The following is an 18,556-nucleotide window of genomic DNA, read 5'->3' as shown; positions in this document are numbered from 1 at the left end:
ATGTTTTTTGTTTGTTTGTTTGTTTGTTTTATTAAGGGGAGAGGAATGTTAATTTTATTAGAAAATACTGATATTTTTAGTTTCTTTTTGATAAAAGATACTAGAAACACCCGTAATTTATATAACAGTAGATATCATTACTTAAAATTATTTTTCAGTTTTCTAGAGAGATACCCAACTGTTCAGAGTTTAACTGAGGAAAAAAACAAAAAAACAAGAAACAAAAAAACAATGATGTGAAGTTACTGAAGTGTTAAATGAAAATTAGTATCAGCAGGAAATTTTGACACCGACTGTGGGAGGCTTTATGTCATCACGTGAAGCTGTCTGCCTTAGAGTGACCTATTCTTGAAGAAATATAGCTGGTTATATTCTTTCTGGATCAGTGCTGGGCCTTGCTGTATGTCAGGAACCCTTCACCTTGCTTAGCCTCTGTGCCTGCGTGCTCACTGAGCTCTGCTTGTGTTGACTTTCTGGAGTGGAAGGGCTCTCCTAGCTTAGCTTGTCTTTTGACACATTTGCTCTATTTGTGGATAGGATGTAATCTGGCATTGTCTTCTGTCTTTGTTCTAGGCCTCTTGCTAGTACTGGTAGGACTCATGTGCATGGTCTTGGTTAGGGCCGTGAGCTAGTTTTTCTCAATTCTGTGGTGAATGCACATGCAAGGAAGTTACAAGCTGTTGTGTGGCACAGTAAAGTGTTTTCCGGTGCCTTTGAAGTTTTTATATTAAAACTTCTGAAGTATCATTTCATTTCCACAAATGTCTGAGAGTTTGAGGAGCTCTTATATAAGAGCAGTTTGGGGTATAATAAGCATAGGACAAAACTGTGGTAACAGCTCTGCTGACTTCCACATTCCATCGATTTACATTCTCAGTGAACCTAACCTGTAGATGCAGTGTTTTGAGAGCACAGAGTGTTATAGTTGTTCTTCCAAATGTACCTCATTCTGCTAAACACCTATCCAGCATTCTTTTTTGTTTTCTGTATATGGTGACCAAGCTGCCAGTAATGAATCCTTCAGTCTCTCTACAGCAACAGTGAGCAGACAATCTCAGAACCACCAAATGACATCACATAAAATCTTTGTTCACACCAAGGCAGTATTCTTATAGAAGCAGCAAACCATTCAAAATCAAGAATATATGTAAGCCACAAAACCTAAATCCTTAAGCGTTTAAGAATAAGAACTGAGCTTCAAATACATGCACACTGACCACAGTACTTTTTGTCAATATTCTGAAAGAATGTGTCTTTCTTTTTTTGTTGACTTTGATGTAGAGAAATTTACTGGTTCCTTAAGCTATTTGTCATAAAAAACCCTATGCCAAAATCAGTTGGAAAAGGGGGTGGATAAATTCTGAGCCTTGAATCAGTCACACCTTTTGCTGTGTTCCAGGAACTCTTCAGTCAACTAGGGCACTGCAGCAGTTGGGTGCAGCCCCTTCTTGATCACTGGGAAAAAGATTTTCTCCTGGGGTCTACAAAGCTGTCTGCACTTTTAAAGCCATACCTGTATAGGCTGTTTGCTGACTGACTTTGCTACATCTGTCTGTCTGTCCTCCTTCTTACCCCATGGGGAGGTTCAGTTCTGCCTTCCCTTCATGCTCTTCATCAGCAAGATAGTGCAGCACCCAGAGAATACAAACAGGAGCTTTCCCCCATCATCCTACCTACCCAACTGTGGTCTTTTGAATGTAACATCATATACATACAAAAATACGTATCATATATATTTTGGACAGAGAAGCTGTGGATGCCCCATCCCTGGAGCTGCTCAGGGCCAGGTTGGACGGGGCCCTGGGCAGCCTGATCCAGTGGTTGGCAACTCTGCACATGGCAGGGGATTGGGACTGGATGGGCTTTAAAATCCTTTCCAGACCAACCCATTCTGTGATTATATGATATATAATAGACAAATATTGTCAGTCACAGTCAGATTTTTATTTTTAGTCAAGTTCCTAAACGGTTTGAGGACTTGCTTCTGAAACTGGAAATCATACTATACTTTTCCACAATTCGTGCTCTGGCATTTCTAGGACAATCCTAACTTGTATTGTTATGAATATAATAAATATACTCACAACTCATAATTCAAGTTTATTTTTTCAAAATGTCTGGGTCCCATACTTAAAGACAAGAGAGAAAAGCATGGGTTGCTGAACACAAATTTTTCTTCTTGGACACGGTTAGTGCTTACCTTCATAGGGATGATTCACTATGTGGAAATTAGGGAGATACTAAGTGTTTCATTTTCTCTGGGGCTCAGCTGCAGTTGAAGCTTCCATACATGAATGCTTAGTCTCACGTTAGCATTACTACTCATTATCCCCTCAGTTATACCAATGCAGTTCTTTTTGAACAAAGCTATTGTTCCACACCCTCACAGCTACTGTTTCCTAATAATTTTGTTGAACTTTAGTTACAAAAAAGAATCAGAATTTCTGTACTTCTGACATACTTGTAAGACAAGTTTTGTGTGAGCTGTTCACACAGGTTCTGTCACTAGGTGTGGTTTTAAAGTCCTTTCCAGGAAAGAACCAGTACAGTTTCCATTTGCAGTAGCAGTAGGAGGCTGCTGAAATATGGCTAACTGGAGTCTAACAGTTATGAGCAGTAACTGAGTTCTTAGCTCAGTGGGTTTAACTGAGGTAAGAACAGAACATAATATTGTCCTAGGGAGCAAGTTATCCTCTGACTTATTTTCATCATACTTAACATAATTTTAATTAAAAAAAACAAAAAAAAAACAAAAAAAAAACACAAAATGTTGAGCTTGTTAGCATCCCTAAATGAAACAGGTCATACTGTGGGCAGTATTGGAAGTAGCTGAGCTGGATGGTTGCACTAAGTGATCTTAGACATCTTTCCCAACTTGAATGATTTTTTAATATGTAAGGGGATGTCCCACCCCTTTTGTTTCAGACACATGGAAGAAGGACTTTCCAATAGTTTTTGGGTTTTTTTTTTAATTCTTCACCTCAGATGAAGGCCACCTGTGGCATTCCCAAGCCTCACTAAGACATGAGATTTCTAATGCATCAGATATGTTCCTTGAGAACAATAAAACATTCTAAGTAAAAATAATAATAGTGGTGTGCTTTGAAACAAAATGATTGGGTTAGGAGATGCTTATCAATTAAGGCCAGTGATAGAGCAAACCAGGGCTTTATTTCTACAGCCTGTCTGTAAGCAAAGGATAAATTGTTTTTTTTTAATCATCATCTTATAAGGTAGGTATAAATTTATAAACTAAAATGCAGAATTGCACTTTCAAGAATCCCTGTTTATATCCATTGCTTTTGCTCTCATATTAGTTTCTGTTCAGCACTGTTCTTCTTGATCTCAAGTTGCTTTAACTTTTCTGGGGATTTTCAAGTCAGCATCACATTAGTCTCTAAAAGAATTTTTAATTCTTTTTCTTAAGCTAAATATTTTATTCATATTTTAGTGTTTTCCTGTGCTCACTGAAATTCTTTATTCTTTTTTATGTAATTACGGTATTCCATTTTCCTTTTTTTACTCATTTGACATAATCTGAATCTGCTCGGGAACTGTAAGCATATGTATTGCAGAAGGCATCCTGAAAAATTCTATTGTGAATGCTTTTGGGGACCTTTTAAACTTATATTTCTTTTTAATATATTTGTGTTGAGATTTCTCTTATGCTAGTAGATTAGAAAATACATAGAACTGACTGATTAACAAGGATCAATCTAACATTTGTTCACAATATAACTAGTCAATCCCTACAATAAACAAAAAATACACTTTCAGAAAACTAGGAAAGAAAAGAACCCCTACCCCTATAAGGTCAATGATCCTTAGCGGATGTTTAGACTAACCTGATTTTCAGTTCTTGCAGAAGAAAGATCATAATATCCTCTGCAAATTTGTACCTCTGTTTCATGATCCTTGCTGTTAGAAAGTTCACCTAATGTTTGACACAAGTCTTCTCTTTTTCAGAATAAGCTCATTATTTTTTTTGCATATGAAAGTTTAAATAGAATTTTCCTTCCCTTTAGCATCAGCCTTTCATGTTCTCTGTTAGTTTTATCTCTTTTAGACCTAAAGGAAAATACATTTTCAGTCTTTTTTCATAAGTTTGGAAAAGCTCTGCTCTCTTTCTCTACTATAAAATCTGCATGTAGCTGTGGCCCTAACTTACACTGGATTTAAGATGAGAAGGACTTTCCATGTGTTGTACCTCATGCTCTTGTTTATGCTCCCACTACAGTGCTTATTTTTTCCATAGATAGCATGATATTATCTACTCATATTTAACTTTAGATTGACTACAGTAACAGACCACTTTTCTGTTGAACAGTATCATGACAACTTCTCTACCTCTTGCAATTAATTAGTCTCTGACCAGGCCAGTAACTGTCATGGAAATAGGCCAACACTTGTGAATTCCTTGATTTGGCCATTCTCTATCTTATATTGCCCTTCTACGTTGTATGACAAAGGAGAAATTTAACATGCCACTAAAATCTTGAAAGACTGACCTTTGCTGTCTCTTTGCATAGAAAATACTTATTTCACTCCTTTTTTTTTTTTCCTCAAGGCTGTGAACTCTCAGAAAATAAAGGTATTGCTGAATGTAATAGCATACACCAATTTTATTGCAAAGCTATTTTTAATTCAAGCATCTACTTTAAGTAAAGTACCATGTATCAAATTACCAGATATTTTGAAAATTGTTCTCACAGTTAGACTTTAAGATAGTATATATTAATTATACTAATGGACATCGATGTGATTCCAGCTTTTGGAAGTATTTTATATGTTACTGAATTTTTTCCTTTGTCCAATGTGGAACAAGGGTATTGGAGAGGAAATTTAAAGATGTAGTATATCATTTTCTCTCATTCTTTTTTTGTTTCATTTTGTTTCTTGTGTTTAATTTTTGGGGTTTTTTTGGAGTAGAATATTTGCACAACCTGTCAGCATTCCCAAGTTTTTGATGTGAATTTTTCAGATCTTGTGTCCAAAGCAAACTATAATCAATTAATTGCTTAAGGGAGGTGAATCTCTTAAAATAATACTAAATATACAGTCAAAAATTAGGAATCCTTATGAGGAAAATAATTAGGGTAAGTAAATATAGAACTGGAACCCCAGAATGGCTGAGCTTGGCTGGGACCTCTGGGTCCATCTGGTGCAGCCCTGCTCCAGCAGGGATACCCAGAGCAGTGTGCCCAGCACTGCATCCTTGTGGCTTTTGGAGATCTTCAAGCAGGAGATTCCACAGCATCTGGGCAACCTATACCAGCACTCTAATAGATTCCAGGCTTATTTTTTCTGGGAAAACAGTCTAAGCTGTCCATCAGAAACTGTTTCTCCAGCAGGTTAGCTCTGCTGCTGCTCACATTACCATAATATCATGTTCTCCTTCACATTCCCTTAAGACCTGGGTGGGCTGTCCACAACTGAGAATTGAAGAGAAAACTGATGAGTTGACAATGTCTTAAATATCTGATGAGAAGTGTATTTTGGATGTATAATGTGTGAGAAGAAGAGACCAAGGACTAGGTACGACCTTACAAGGGAGAACTTCATTTTGAGAACTGACTAACAGGAGATGCCCATACTCAAAACTTCTAAAGACAGGAGTAAACAATTCTTTACTGTTGGGCTTAGCACCCATTTAGTTTGTTTGTTTTAGTACAGAGCTGAATGTAGGGAAGAAACTTCAGATATGATAGGGATATCTTCAACCATGGTTTAAAAAAAAAAACAAAAAAAACTAATCAGTCTCAGCAAATTTTTGTCACAATTCACTGTAGTTGAATGAAATGCTGTTTGAATTTATTTAAAATCCATTCAAAAATTAGAAAGCTGGACACTTTCTTCAGTGTACAGAAGGGTTTGTAAAACAGGTCTTGTAGTGCTGCTTCAGAAAAGAAGAGAAGGAAAGGGTTTAAAAAATTTGAAATAATTTAAGGTTAATCATGTCTCTGAGATTATAAAGCCAGTTTTGAGAAACCATCTTGCCTGAGGCTGCTGACTTTAGATTTCTCTCATCATTAATCTTTCTTACATTGTGTGTCATATTCAGCTGCAGTAAGACAATTAAACCAAGAAATGTTAAAGATGGATATTATCCTCTCCACTTTACATCAGTGCAAAAGTTTATCTAGCAACTGAATCACTGCAAAATCAAAATTTTGGGGACACATAAAATATAACTTCCCTTCCTGAAAATAATTACATTGATAATAAGTGCCTAAAAACAGATGGGTCTTTTTGAGCAAGAGTAGGGCAATTTGTGTTTTGTTATACTAACAATCAACCTTCTCACAGAACTTACTTGTATCATGTTAAATACAAAGTTTAACATGAAGACCAGAATCAGAAGATGTTTTGACTGCCTTTTTTTTACTTTTTATTACTTTTCTTCATTTTTACATTCCTGACAATGCGTTTTTGCAATTTTTACAATTCCTGACATGCAATAAGATGAAATTACAAAGCCATGCTGCCAAAGTCAATTAGCATTGCTAACAGAAGTAGTTGTTGACATCCTTATCAATGGGCTGTCACAGATTTGTGAGTTTTGGAAATTGCAAAATTTAATTTATTTTGTTCCTGGCAGATTTCCAGAGTTGTGGATATTTGTTTTCTTTTTGTTTGCTTGTTTTCTTTCTGGTTTTGTTTTGGTTTGTGACTCTCATGGTGTGAAAATTAATGTTGGGTGGAATTTCATATTCATACAGAATCACAGAATCATAGGGGTTGGAAGGAACCTCTGGATTTCATCTAGTCCAACCCTCCCTCACTTAAAAAAAAAATTATAATGCAACCTTCCTATTTTTAAGTGTAGTGCAGAATATGCGTATAGTTATGCTGAACATAAGTGTAGCTATCCTTCATCATTTAGAAAAGGTGAGTTACACGTTTGGCTTCAAATACAAATATTTAATAGCATTCTGATAAGTCTTTTCATTTCATTTGAAAATTCTGATTTTCTAAGACTGCCCAGAGAACCAAGCAGTTTCAGTGTCATTTTACTTGGAAAAGCTTTTCAAGGCCAAAATGGAATTAATCAGAATGAGAGGAACCCATGAGAATTTGGCTGCTTGCATATTTGCATATTTGCATGTTTGTTGCCTTGAATTATCTTGCAGCTCACAGATACGTATCAGATATATATCCTGGATTTAGATGTGGAAACCTTTTTGCCCTGTTTTACCTATGAGTCCATGCATTGTGTCAGAACAGTCATACACAGCATTAAATGGTATATATTTCCTCTAAGATTTGAATGTTTAAAGCCAGTCAAATCAAGCACATTTGATGGTGAACCATATTCTGTACTGGAATAATTCTATTGACTTCACTGGGTTATACATCCTGAAATAATTTTTCTCCTCTGGTTATATTCCATGTGAAAAATGCTAAAAACACACTTGCACAAAACCCAGCTGAAGGAACGTTAAACCAACTGACTGAAGCAATCAAATCTGGAAGTGCCTATGGGCAAAAGCCAATTCAGCTTTAACTTCATTCCCTTGTGCATAGAGATTTTAATTACATTATTACAAACTTTTTCCCATGAAATCCACTCTCCTGTTTCATGTTGTGTCCGTCCGTCCTTCCTTCCTTCCTTCCTTCCTTCCTTCCTTCCTTCCTTCCTTCCTTCCTTCCTTCCTTCTTTTTTCTTTTCCTTCCATCCCCCCTCCTCAATTCAGCGCAATTCTTACCCCTATGAAATCCAAGAAAATCTTGCAGTCATTTCTGATCCACCTCTGGCATCCATCACTGAAAACACCGACAGCTTTCTTAACTCGGCACTTCAGAAGCAGAGTACTGTTCAGGAGACATGAACACCACATTGTCAAGGAAATCGATATTCCAAGCTGCTTTGTGTTATAGGTTGTTGACCCATTCCTATTGTCTATTTTAAAATGGTCACGGTCCCTTTCTCCCTCCATTCTGGCTGTAGAAATAGGTCAGTAAGTTAGGAAAGCAAGTTCTCTGAGTTTTAATTTTTTATTTCTTTATTTCAGTAAAGGCTTAATTTCAGGTGAAGATGTGCAAAGAAAGCAACAGTTTGGCAAGATATGGACTTGTCAGCTTGGGCCCTGAAGCATTAGAGATATGTTCAGATGCCATTGGGCTACAGCTGAGTTTATTAGCTGAGATATAGTGTGTCATGAGTGTACTACTTCATGACCATGGTCACTACGTGTGGAACCAACACGGACCTCTGCAATGTGCTCAACTTTGCTTCTGTTTCCAACATTAATAAGCCAAGGCACTCGCGCTTCTTGTTCAGTGCTTGGCATCTGGAAATTCTCCCAATTTCCATAGCATCCTTTGGAAACTTGGCTAGTTTCTACATTTCTTTCTTGTGGGGAGTGTATGAAATTAAGAAACTTATTTCAAGTTCAAACTTTGATGGTACTTTGATCTAGCATGACTCTTATTTCCTTCTAGGTCTTTATGCTCACAAAAACACATTGTGACTTTCTTTTTTTTTTTTTTCTTCTGAATGAAATCATATCAGTTTTACAATTAAAGGTTGCTGTAACATTTTCGCCCAAGAAGTTGTCTTTCACAAGCCTACCCCAGAACCCATCTATATCTCGAATACTGTGATATGACAGGGCAGAAGGAAAGCCTGCACCTGGTGCTCTTCTCATTGACGTCATTCTTGAGAAAACTTGTTAAAAGCAGGCCTGTGCCTCAACATTTTCAAAGATTTAATTAATTTTAACACCGTCTCCTCTGACATTGCCACAGGCTTGAAAAGGTTTAACTGAACATAAAGTTTGAAGAAGCAGTGAGACTTAGGAGAAAATAAAATCAAAACAGCAGTCACATTTTGCTGCAGCATAATGTCTTAACATCTGTAACATATAAAACTGATTCAAAATATTAAGGAAATTTTTTCTTCATTTCCAGGGTCCAAAGAGCACTTCTCAGATCATGCTAGTTTTCTAAACTAAGATCCGGGTGAAAACTAAGGAAACACTTTGCAGGGAGAGCTGATTTCATCCATGTGCACATTATACAGCTGAACCCATAAGGACATTTTTCTCAAAGAAGCGAAGTCCAAGTATTTGTTGACCTGATCTAAACTTTAAATGTCCTTCGGTGTACTCATGTTAAATGACAACATGATCTGTTTTAGCTTCAGAGATTTACAAGCCCTGAGAGCTTTGTCCAATTATTCTTTGAAACAATGTGAAGCAGTATTAATACCAGATGCCATTACTTACATTTGTAGTTTCATTAGTTTTCAAATGATCAATTTCAAGTCCAGTACCACTTACAATAGATTTCTCATGCTTTCTTTTTCAGCCCCACAGTCTTTTAGTCCTTATGCTGGTGACATGCTTTTCATCTAAAAAATCTGTTTTTAGGTTTGCTTTGTTTGTTTTTAAATTAATATTTTAATTTTTTTTTTTCTTTCCTCTTTGCCTATCTTCTTGTATGTAGAAGTATTCCTTCAGCACTAATCAGTCTCTCTCCTATACCAGTTTTGGAGATTTCAAAATGTATGCATATCCAGTGCCAAATTGCTAACTTTTCCTTCTGAAAAGGCATTATCTGTTGGCAAACTCCTGAGCGTGCCTTGTGGAAATGCTTCATTGCCTGCACTTTTAATGATTTTTTTTTTTTTTTAATAAAGTACTTAAGTAGCTACAGGGTTTTGCAGTTCTGAAGTACTTTGCAGGCTCAGCTTGATTAGTATAGCAGGAATTGTCCTAATATTTGGTATGTCACTGAGTCAGCTGTGTAATATAAGGTTCAACACTGTGCTCTGTATGTCAATTTATAAAAATAGTTATTTGATATCTCTGAAACCAAATAAGGCATCTAAGCCTTGAAAGATTGCTTAATAACCACTGCCAAATTTTGTTTGACAAAAGGAAAAAGACAGGAGAATGAATACAAAAAAGTACTCTTGGCTTGGCCAGCAGAAGATAATGAATGATATATGAAAGAGCAGGGCAAGCTGAGCACAAACTTGAAAGCAATTTGAGATGAGTTAGGGGGAGGGAAGCAGATGCTGAGGTGAAAATGAGAGAGAATTGGGTTTTTTTGTTAGAAGCAGTTGCCTATTGGAGAGCTTACATTTATATAAATTTCAGTGCAAAAAAACCAAACTCACCAAAACTGGGAAAGTGTAAGAAAAGAGGCAATTCCAGGAAAAAAAGAAAGAGAGAGAGAATGAGATAAACTGAAAGAAGCTGACAACACGAGGAAGCACCTTCCCAAAGACATGTCACAGGGTCTGACATGAATAGCAGCGTGAAGTGGAACAGTTGCATTTCACAGGATTTCTTGCCTTTCTCATGCAGAAAGCAGATTTAGAAAGGGTCTGAAATAAAACTGAGCAGACATATTATTTTCCAGTTTAGTCCTCAGAAACCCCATATTTTTTATGATTATTGAATTCTAAAAGCTCTGTTTGAGACTCCTGGATCTGCCCTGTGCCTGCTTCCAGAATTTCATCAGAAGATTTCACAAACCCCTTAGCATTTACACAAACAGCTGGGTTGATTTTTTACTTCCTCTATAACTTTTTAATTTAGCATATTTTTTACTTGAACTGTTCTGTGGTTTTCAGGTGTGGAAAATTTGACAGCTTGTTATTTTTGAGAGACATGATAAATCCATATTGTGATATGTGTAATCCCATTGCTACTCCAGAATCATGGAATTTATGTGATCCAATTTAATGAAAAAAAAAAAAAAGAAACCATATAAATATTTTATATAAACGTATATATATATATATAATATATTTTATATAAGATATAATATGATATAATATAAATACAAACACAATATAATATATATAAAATATAAAATAATATATAATTAATATAATATATAAAATAATAAATACAAATATATAATATAATATACAAATAATATATAGATGTATAATTCTGTATGTATATATATATATATTTTTTTTTTTCATAAATGATGTGAATGGTGTGATTGAATGCATAGGTCAAATTCACCTGGACCCAAACTCTACCAGCTTTTTGGTGTCCCCCAATAAATAACAATATCTCAGAGGTTATACAAGTATAAGCCTGTGGCTGTCACTATTAGCAGCCTTCTTAACTGGGAAGTTGTGCTGTGGGATACATCTGTGTCATCATCTTTAGACAGATATGAAAGAGTTATACTTGTCAGCAAAAAAGCTTATACACCGAGGTAGCTTAGGGTCTGAGCTGACTTCTAAGGTTTCAATGATGAGCTCAGGAATACAGCGGTACTAAGAGCAATGCCACAGATTCTGGATTTGTGCAGATTTTAGACCTGGCTCCACTTTGCCAAATTTACAGATGTATTTAAGAGAAATCCATTAGAATTAAGCCTTTCCTGAGGGTCAGTTGTTAATTTTTCAATCTATTTTATGTCATTTCATAAGTCTTTCTGAGATTAAAAATGTTTGTAGGCATAGTAAGAAGTTAATATAGCTCAATAAAATAATTATTATCTCTCTTCCATGCCTAAACCAGCTGCAGAAGTGGAAGGGGAAAGTATGAATATTGTTTTGGCTTATGTTTCACAGAAACATTTTTTTAGTTTTATGGTTGTTTCATGTATGTACACACTAGACTGGATTTAGGAGCTGTAGCACTGCCCATGGTAGCATGACTTCCTCAAGGCATTGGAACAGGTTGCCCAAGGAGGCTGTGGATGTCCTATCCTGGAGGCATTCAAGGCCAGGCTGGATGTAGCTCTGGGCAGCCTGGTCTAGTGGTTGGCAAGCTTGCTCACAACAGTGGGCTTGAAACTAGATCATCATTATGATCCTTTCCAAGCCAGGCCATTCTATGATTGGGTTCACTACAAGCAGTGAGGACAGTATGCTTGTTGTAGTCCTCAGTATGGGGCATTAAGGCTGCAGTGAACTGCAGGGAGTTCCAAATTACACCTGCAGGGCTGACAGCGTCCTCTATCACCAGTATCCGGGTGCTCCTGAGTGATGCCTAAATATGTCTGTGCAGTAGAGTGGAGTGGGTGCAGCTCCCCCAGCTCAGCAGGGAACCAGGGCTGGGATTTCTGCCTGAATGTGCCATGAGGTTCCTGGTGAGAGCTGCTTTGGAAAGCATTAGTGTTCTGATCTGGAGATGGCTGTCTGCAGCTGTGTGATCTACAACATATTTTAAGATGTTATTTTAAAACCCCGTATCGAGTTTGGATAAAGCAGTCCTGAGGCCATGATTATACTTGGAAGCATGAAGCAGGCAGCTTGTTTAAGATGAGAAGGGGAAAATGCATTAACAATGGCTTTCAGAATATAAGGAAGCTGGCTTTGATATTGGTGGTTGTTTTTCTTTACTTTTTGAAAGTTAGACAAAGAAATGAGGAAAACCAAAGTTTTGTAAGAAGAGAAGCAGACTTTGATTTAGTTCAGCTGGCCTGAGCCAGGTTGTTGTTTCTGGGGTTTTTTTGGCTCTGGATCATGTTACCAACTATCATCCTGCTAAAGGAATTCAGTCACATCAAATTAGACTGGAAGATATGTTTACAATCAACTCTTTCCAGTATCACAAATATTTTTTTATATAGTTTAACATTTATTTATTTATTTATTTTTCCTGAATGTGATGTGAACTTTTGTTCCTTACACAGAGTGGTGGTATTTTAACACAAAATAGTAAATACAGTCCCAAGAATACAAAAATGAATTTTCTCTAAGGAAACCTGGGACAATGTTTGTAATTAATACTTGCTATGCAAAGGAAGAGGATGCAAAATAAAATTAAAAAGAAACCTACATTTTAAGAGCTTTTTGTTTTAATAGGAGGCTTTGGGAAATCTGGAAGCGTATTCTCCACTCTTATTGTGTTATTTTGAACAGAATGTTTTAAGAATATTTTGCTTTTGGTAGTATTACCAGCTCCTATATGTGAATGTCTGGAATAATAGGATTTTTGTTTTGCCATTAGCTGCTTCTGCTAAACCATATTGCAGAGGGAGGCAGAGGCTGCACTGACATACAAGTACCTTCTGAGTGAGCTTTTGTGAGTGATTTCTGTAGGTGCCGAGGACACAAGCTGTGCCAGTCACCTGCACAGTGGAAGTTTCCTTGTATTTAGACAGAACCCTCCTGTGTTTCAGTTTGTACCCATTAAACCAGAAGGCACATTAAACCAGACATTCTGGTACATTAAGCCAGAAGGCAAAGCTTAACCCTGTAAGCATCATCCTATATAGCTATCGAATGACTTTAAGAACCTGGAGAAAATTACTTCTGCTCTGAAGGCACAGTTTGCTTTTGTTTGGAAATGATCTGCTTCAGAGATCTGAGAATTTCAGATTTACCAACATCAACAAAGCTAAAATGTCGTTCCTGAATCATTCCTATATTGATCTCATGCTTTCTCATATTAGAAATCCATCCTTGAAGATTTTCTCAGGTTAGATTCAGCTCCAAATACTTACAGTATAGGTTGTGTGAACAGCTGTCTAAGCTCCCACTACTCAAAGATAGTCAATGGATAGAGCTGTTCAAATGCAACTGACTAAGTTTGATCTCTAGTTTTCAATGTAATGGTTTGATTGCATTTCAGCTACTTCTTCATTGGAGCTAATGGAATTTCAGGTACTGAACTGACATGTAGACAATTCTACTGAGGAAATGCAAATTTGAACCCCACTCTTAATGATATTGATGAAAAGAAGCAAAATTAAACCCTGGTTAACACTGTAAATGAGGTCTACCTGTTTCAATATGACACATTTTAGTCAATACTGCAGTGGTCTCAAGATGAATCAGAGTAATAAATAGGCTTTGTAATGCCACATTGTTAGGTTTTCATAACTATCTGTTCATCTGTTTGGTTTTTTTCTTCGAATTATCTCCAAGAGTGAAAAATCTGTTCCAACAACCAGTACAACAATTAGGCAGTGGGATTGTAAGGCAGTGACTGTACAGTTATGAATTCCTAAGTGTAATCTTTAAGGTCATTCCTTTTCTTTTTTATCATAAAGGGTTTACATTCACATTTAAATGGTAATTTGGCTGTTAACAGGATTAGTGGCAAATTAATGCAATATCATGAATCATTGAAAATAATCAAGAGCCTAAAAATGGTTTTATTGCAGTAGGCTGGGGGCACAGTGGCCCTATAATGGTAGGCAGTGGAATGGGACTGTATAAGAATTCCCTTAATTGCAAAAACAAATTTTTAGTGAGCAATGCACATAATTTGTGAAGCTGAAGGAAAATTTCCCCCTCTAGAGGTTAATGCAAAGAACTGCTTATCTACTTCTAGTTAGGTATTGGCTTTAGCCTTGGGTAGTGACTAACTGAATCTGGATGCTTCCAAACACACCATCCAGTTCAATACAAGGAATTATATGCCAGTGTTTTTCAATGAACTTATTGTCAAAGCTGTCTCCCATCTTTACCCACTGCAACTGTGTGTCAACTCCACTTTCTCCTTTGTGAGCAGCCCTTTTACTTCTTTTGTATTCCCCTTTCATGAGGGGCCGGACTTCACCTTGTTTTTGGTTCATAGAAAATGTATGGTTTGCTGAATTCATGGTCCATGTGCTCTGCACCTCCACAACGGCTCCAGAGCTTTGTGGTCCAGTTGTGGGACTTCAGTGAAAAAAAGATTGAGCCCAAGTAGGGAAGCTTAGCAAAGCAGAGGCATTCAGCTTCTGTTGGCAATATATCTGAATCACTTAGAAGCAGGAAGAGAACTTTCATTTTTTGAAAGAGCATAATTCAGAACCCATTTAACTTCTCCTAACCTTTATGAGCAGGTACCAGTTCTCAGAGGTGGTTTCATCATCTCACCGACAGTCGCATGGAGAGTCTTTAATGCTAAATGACTTAAATGTTTTCCTCACTTTAAATGTTTTCTCTTGTACCTTAAACATTGTCCCTTCCATTTCTCCGGTGTTGGCACCCTGCCGATGCCTGTCAGCAGTGTCACTGCAGAAAGCAGCTGTGCTGTGCTTTGGCATTTTGCTGTAAGCACGGCGCTAAGGGTACCGAGCGAGTGGAAGTCAAAGGTTGTGTGCTGGATTATTGCGCAGTGTCCTTTTTTTTTTTTTTTTTTTGAAATAGGAAGAACAGAGCCCTGGAGGCAAGGCATAGACAGGACTTCATCTTTGCTAATCAGCTCTAAGAAAAAACAATTAGCTTATTGGCATGAAAAGCTTGTGCCATCTCCAATGTCTGTTGCCCTAAGCTAATGAAATCACTGCGGCATACCAGAGACGCAGCTTGCTGAGAAGCACATCCTCTTTCCTCTTTAAAAATTATACCATATAGTATAAGTGGAAGTCAACTTTGTCTTTAACTCACTGCTTTTTTTCTACTTAGTTAAATTAATTATAGTATGGATCAGGTAGAGATTGCATGAACGTAATTCATTGCTAATTGCTACTATGGACATGGCAGCTATTTTTCACTAAAAAGGAGGTAGAAATGTATTTCATTTGCATGTACTTCATTTTCATCTCATATTCCCGCTCTTTGCTTAGAAAGTCTCATTTATGAAAATACAAGTGAATGCTACAAAATCAGGGCAATTCATAGGATAAGTAGAATGGAGGAAAATTGGATTCCACCTGACCAAACTTACTTAGTTGAAAATCAGTCCAAAAAGCTGCAAAGTCCTCTGAACAGTAACAGAAAATGTTGAGTTTTCTCCTGCTTTTTGAATCTAAAGAAAAGTAGAAGCAATGCTATGGCAGAGCCTGAATACCCCTGTTGTTTCAGCCACAGCAAAGGTTTAATTCCAGTGTAACTGCAGTAACTGCACGTATTGAAGTCTAGCAGGGAAATGCTGCACACTGTATTTATCTTTCTATGGGAAATTCTACATGGCCTGCCTGTGCTTTGTCTGCTCATATCACTCTTAGTGAAATACAGTCATGGAATTGGGCCATGCGGATCGTGATTTGTGAGTCCAAAACCCTGTAAACTTCTTTGGTTTCAGTAATAAAGTAGGTCTGATTTCATTTAAAAGTTCACACAGGACATGTGCTTGGGTGACAGACTACCTTGTTTTCGCCCAGTGTAGGTTGACTTGTAAGAAAACAAACACATCCACCATTCATATCTTCAGCTTAACATGTAGTGTTACACAGTAGTGCTGCTTTATGCTGAGCCAAGAGCCTAAACGATTTATCTGCATTGTTTTCAGAACAGTACTTTTACAGTAATCTCAGCTGCAAGTCTCAAACTGTGCATGCACGCTTGAGAAATAAATCCCACTTTTTTGTTGTTTATCTTTTAGATCTAAAGCCTTCTAAAGAAGACTTTTTTTTCTTTCTTCTCACGTTCTTTTTCTTGAATTCGCATAAGGACACTTGCATCAGTAAAATGACACAGAGCAGATGTTCTCAAACACATTAGTGCAGTGGCAGGATGTGCAGCCACAGCATGTACACAGTGACAGCAGTTCAGGCGACTCAAGTATTACGAGGTTGTTTGGGATGATTCAGATTTGCGTGGTGGATGCATCCAGTCTCAGTGCTTGCAGAGAGCAGTCTCTGCACAGCTAGATATTGCCTTTATGCATAGTGTGCGTTTGGGGGTGGAGGGAGTTAAGAGGCCACAACATGATTTTATCTCAGGCTCTGGAAGTAAAAGTGCTGAGATTTGCTCTTCTTCCTGCTGTCGCTTGGGATGAAGTTTGATGTGATAATGCTCTTGACCCCACATAGAGTGTTAAACAATGTGCTGTGTTATAGAATCATAGAATATCTCAAATTGGAAAGTACCCATAAGGGTCATGAAGTCCAACTCCATGCTTCACACAGGACCAACCCAAAATCCTATGCCCGAGAGCATTGTCTGAATGCTTTTTGAACTCCAGCAGCTTGGTGCCATGACCAGTGCTCTGGGCAGCCTGTGCCAGTGCCCAAACACCCTTCCAGTGAAGAACCTTTTCCTGATATCCAACCTGTATTCACTACCTTGGATTTTGGAAAGCCATTCTCTCCATCTCATTTGTCACATCTCAGGTTGTTCTTCCCCATGTTTGCTTATGATATTGAGCATATTCTTAGTCATTGGGAAACTTTTCTCCTTTGAACAGGTATAAATTATTAGAACCAAGAACACTTTCCTCTTCCCTTCCAGTAGGAGCAGCTATCTGTCAAAGGATTCATTGGTAGATGCTTCCCCACTGATATTTACAATCAGTAATTTTATTACAGGAAATTTAGAATTTTTGTGGAATCAGTCAGTAACTAAGAACTTGTATCTGTTGATGGTTGCAATCAGGAAATAATTATTTTTAAGATAAATGAAGTTAAAAATGCTTCTATAACATGCTTAGATTGCCAGCTACTTTTTTCTAGGTAATGTTAACATATGTTTATGGTACTCAGTGTCAGCAGGAATACCTTCAGTTCTCTTTTCCTTTGCACTCATGTTTTTAAAACAGATAATTTTTTTTAAGAAGTCAGAAGGAATGAGCATTGGAATAGACAAAATGAGGTCTTATTTTTGACAGTCAAGATAGAAAATCTTCCATTTAAAATGCTATGATTTTAAAAGCATTCTACAGATTTCTTGTTATTGATCATACGTCCAAACTGAGAACAAATGCTTATACTCAAAGTCTAAGCTTCAGAAAGGAGTTGTCCATTTAAAAAGTGTAAAACTTTAAAAAATAATCGTTTGTCTTATAATAGTAAAAGAAACTTCTTGTAGTATTGAAGACTTTCATCTTTAGTTCTGTACAAAATGATGGACAGGGAAAACTATATAATGCAATGTTGAGTATAATATCTTTGTTTTTCATATCTTTGATTCAAATTTGATATTAGTAATAATGTCATATTTGGTGCCAGGTTTGTCTTCGGTTTGTTTTTTAATATTAAATTAAAGATGATTTTTTCACTGTTTTAATTTCAGATTTGGATTCTCTAACAGGGCATGCATTTCCAGGTAAAGTGGACAGTTAGATTAGATTTTATTTGTGTGTCTTAAATTGCTTTTTTCATTTTACTGGGGGGTGGAGGGGGGGATTAAAATTTAATCCACGTGATTCTTACAGCATTTTGTTACATGTCAAAATTGTGGTGTTAGTTATTTTACATTATAGATAATTGAAGAAGAAACAGCTATTACATGTACTAGTTGAGAAAAGTAGAATTAAAAGCCTGCTTTAAATATTAACTACAGTATCTTTGATATTAAACCAACCAAGGGAGTGAAAGCATTGATCCAAAATGTCCAATCCTAATGAAAATATTATTCTATTCAAACTGACACATGATTCTGAGAAAAAAAAAAAGCACCCTATAGTGGCTGAGGAAAGCTAAGGTTCAAGAATTATGACAATTATCTGTTCTCTTATTACAAATATATAGGAAATGGATTTTGAACAATAAGAAAATCATTTTCAGAAGAGAATTAAAAATGAAAGAGAACACAGTTATGTTAATTATGACATTTTTTATGCTGCATGGAAATTAAATTTAACACTATAGTAATGTAACAATTCAAAACTTTTGAGTTGGGGAGTTATTCGGAAGAAATATGAGAGGAGAATTTGATGCTCAGTAATCATGTGAATTTCTGTGTTTCCCAAATCAAAGTTTT

General features: G+C 36.6%; 1 protein-coding gene across 17 annotated transcripts in view; it reads left to right on the top strand.

The window, feature by feature from the left end:
• The window catches only part of DLGAP2 (DLG associated protein 2), a 453,855-nt gene that overhangs the window by 280,418 nt on the left and 154,881 nt on the right, over positions 1–18,556 (top strand). For 12 of the 17 annotated variants that reach the window (XM_090136322.1, XM_090136315.1, XM_090136316.1 and 9 more), the window contains one exon: positions 17,867–17,899. The exons of the other annotated variants lie outside the window; for them this stretch is intronic. In XM_090136322.1, the coding sequence (XP_089992448.1) occupies positions 17,867–17,899 (33 nt within the window). The remainder of the gene's footprint in view (positions 1–17,866; positions 17,900–18,556) is intronic. 17 annotated transcript variants of the gene reach the window in all.

This window comes from Phasianus colchicus, chromosome 2 (genome assembly GCF_987193195.1).
Source record: "Phasianus colchicus chromosome 2, bPhaCol1.hap1.1, whole genome shotgun sequence".
NCBI classification, from domain to species: Eukaryota; Metazoa; Chordata; class Aves; order Galliformes; family Phasianidae; genus Phasianus; species Phasianus colchicus.
The sequence above is the reverse complement of the archived record's forward strand: the minus strand, read 5'-3'. Positions and strand labels throughout refer to the sequence as shown.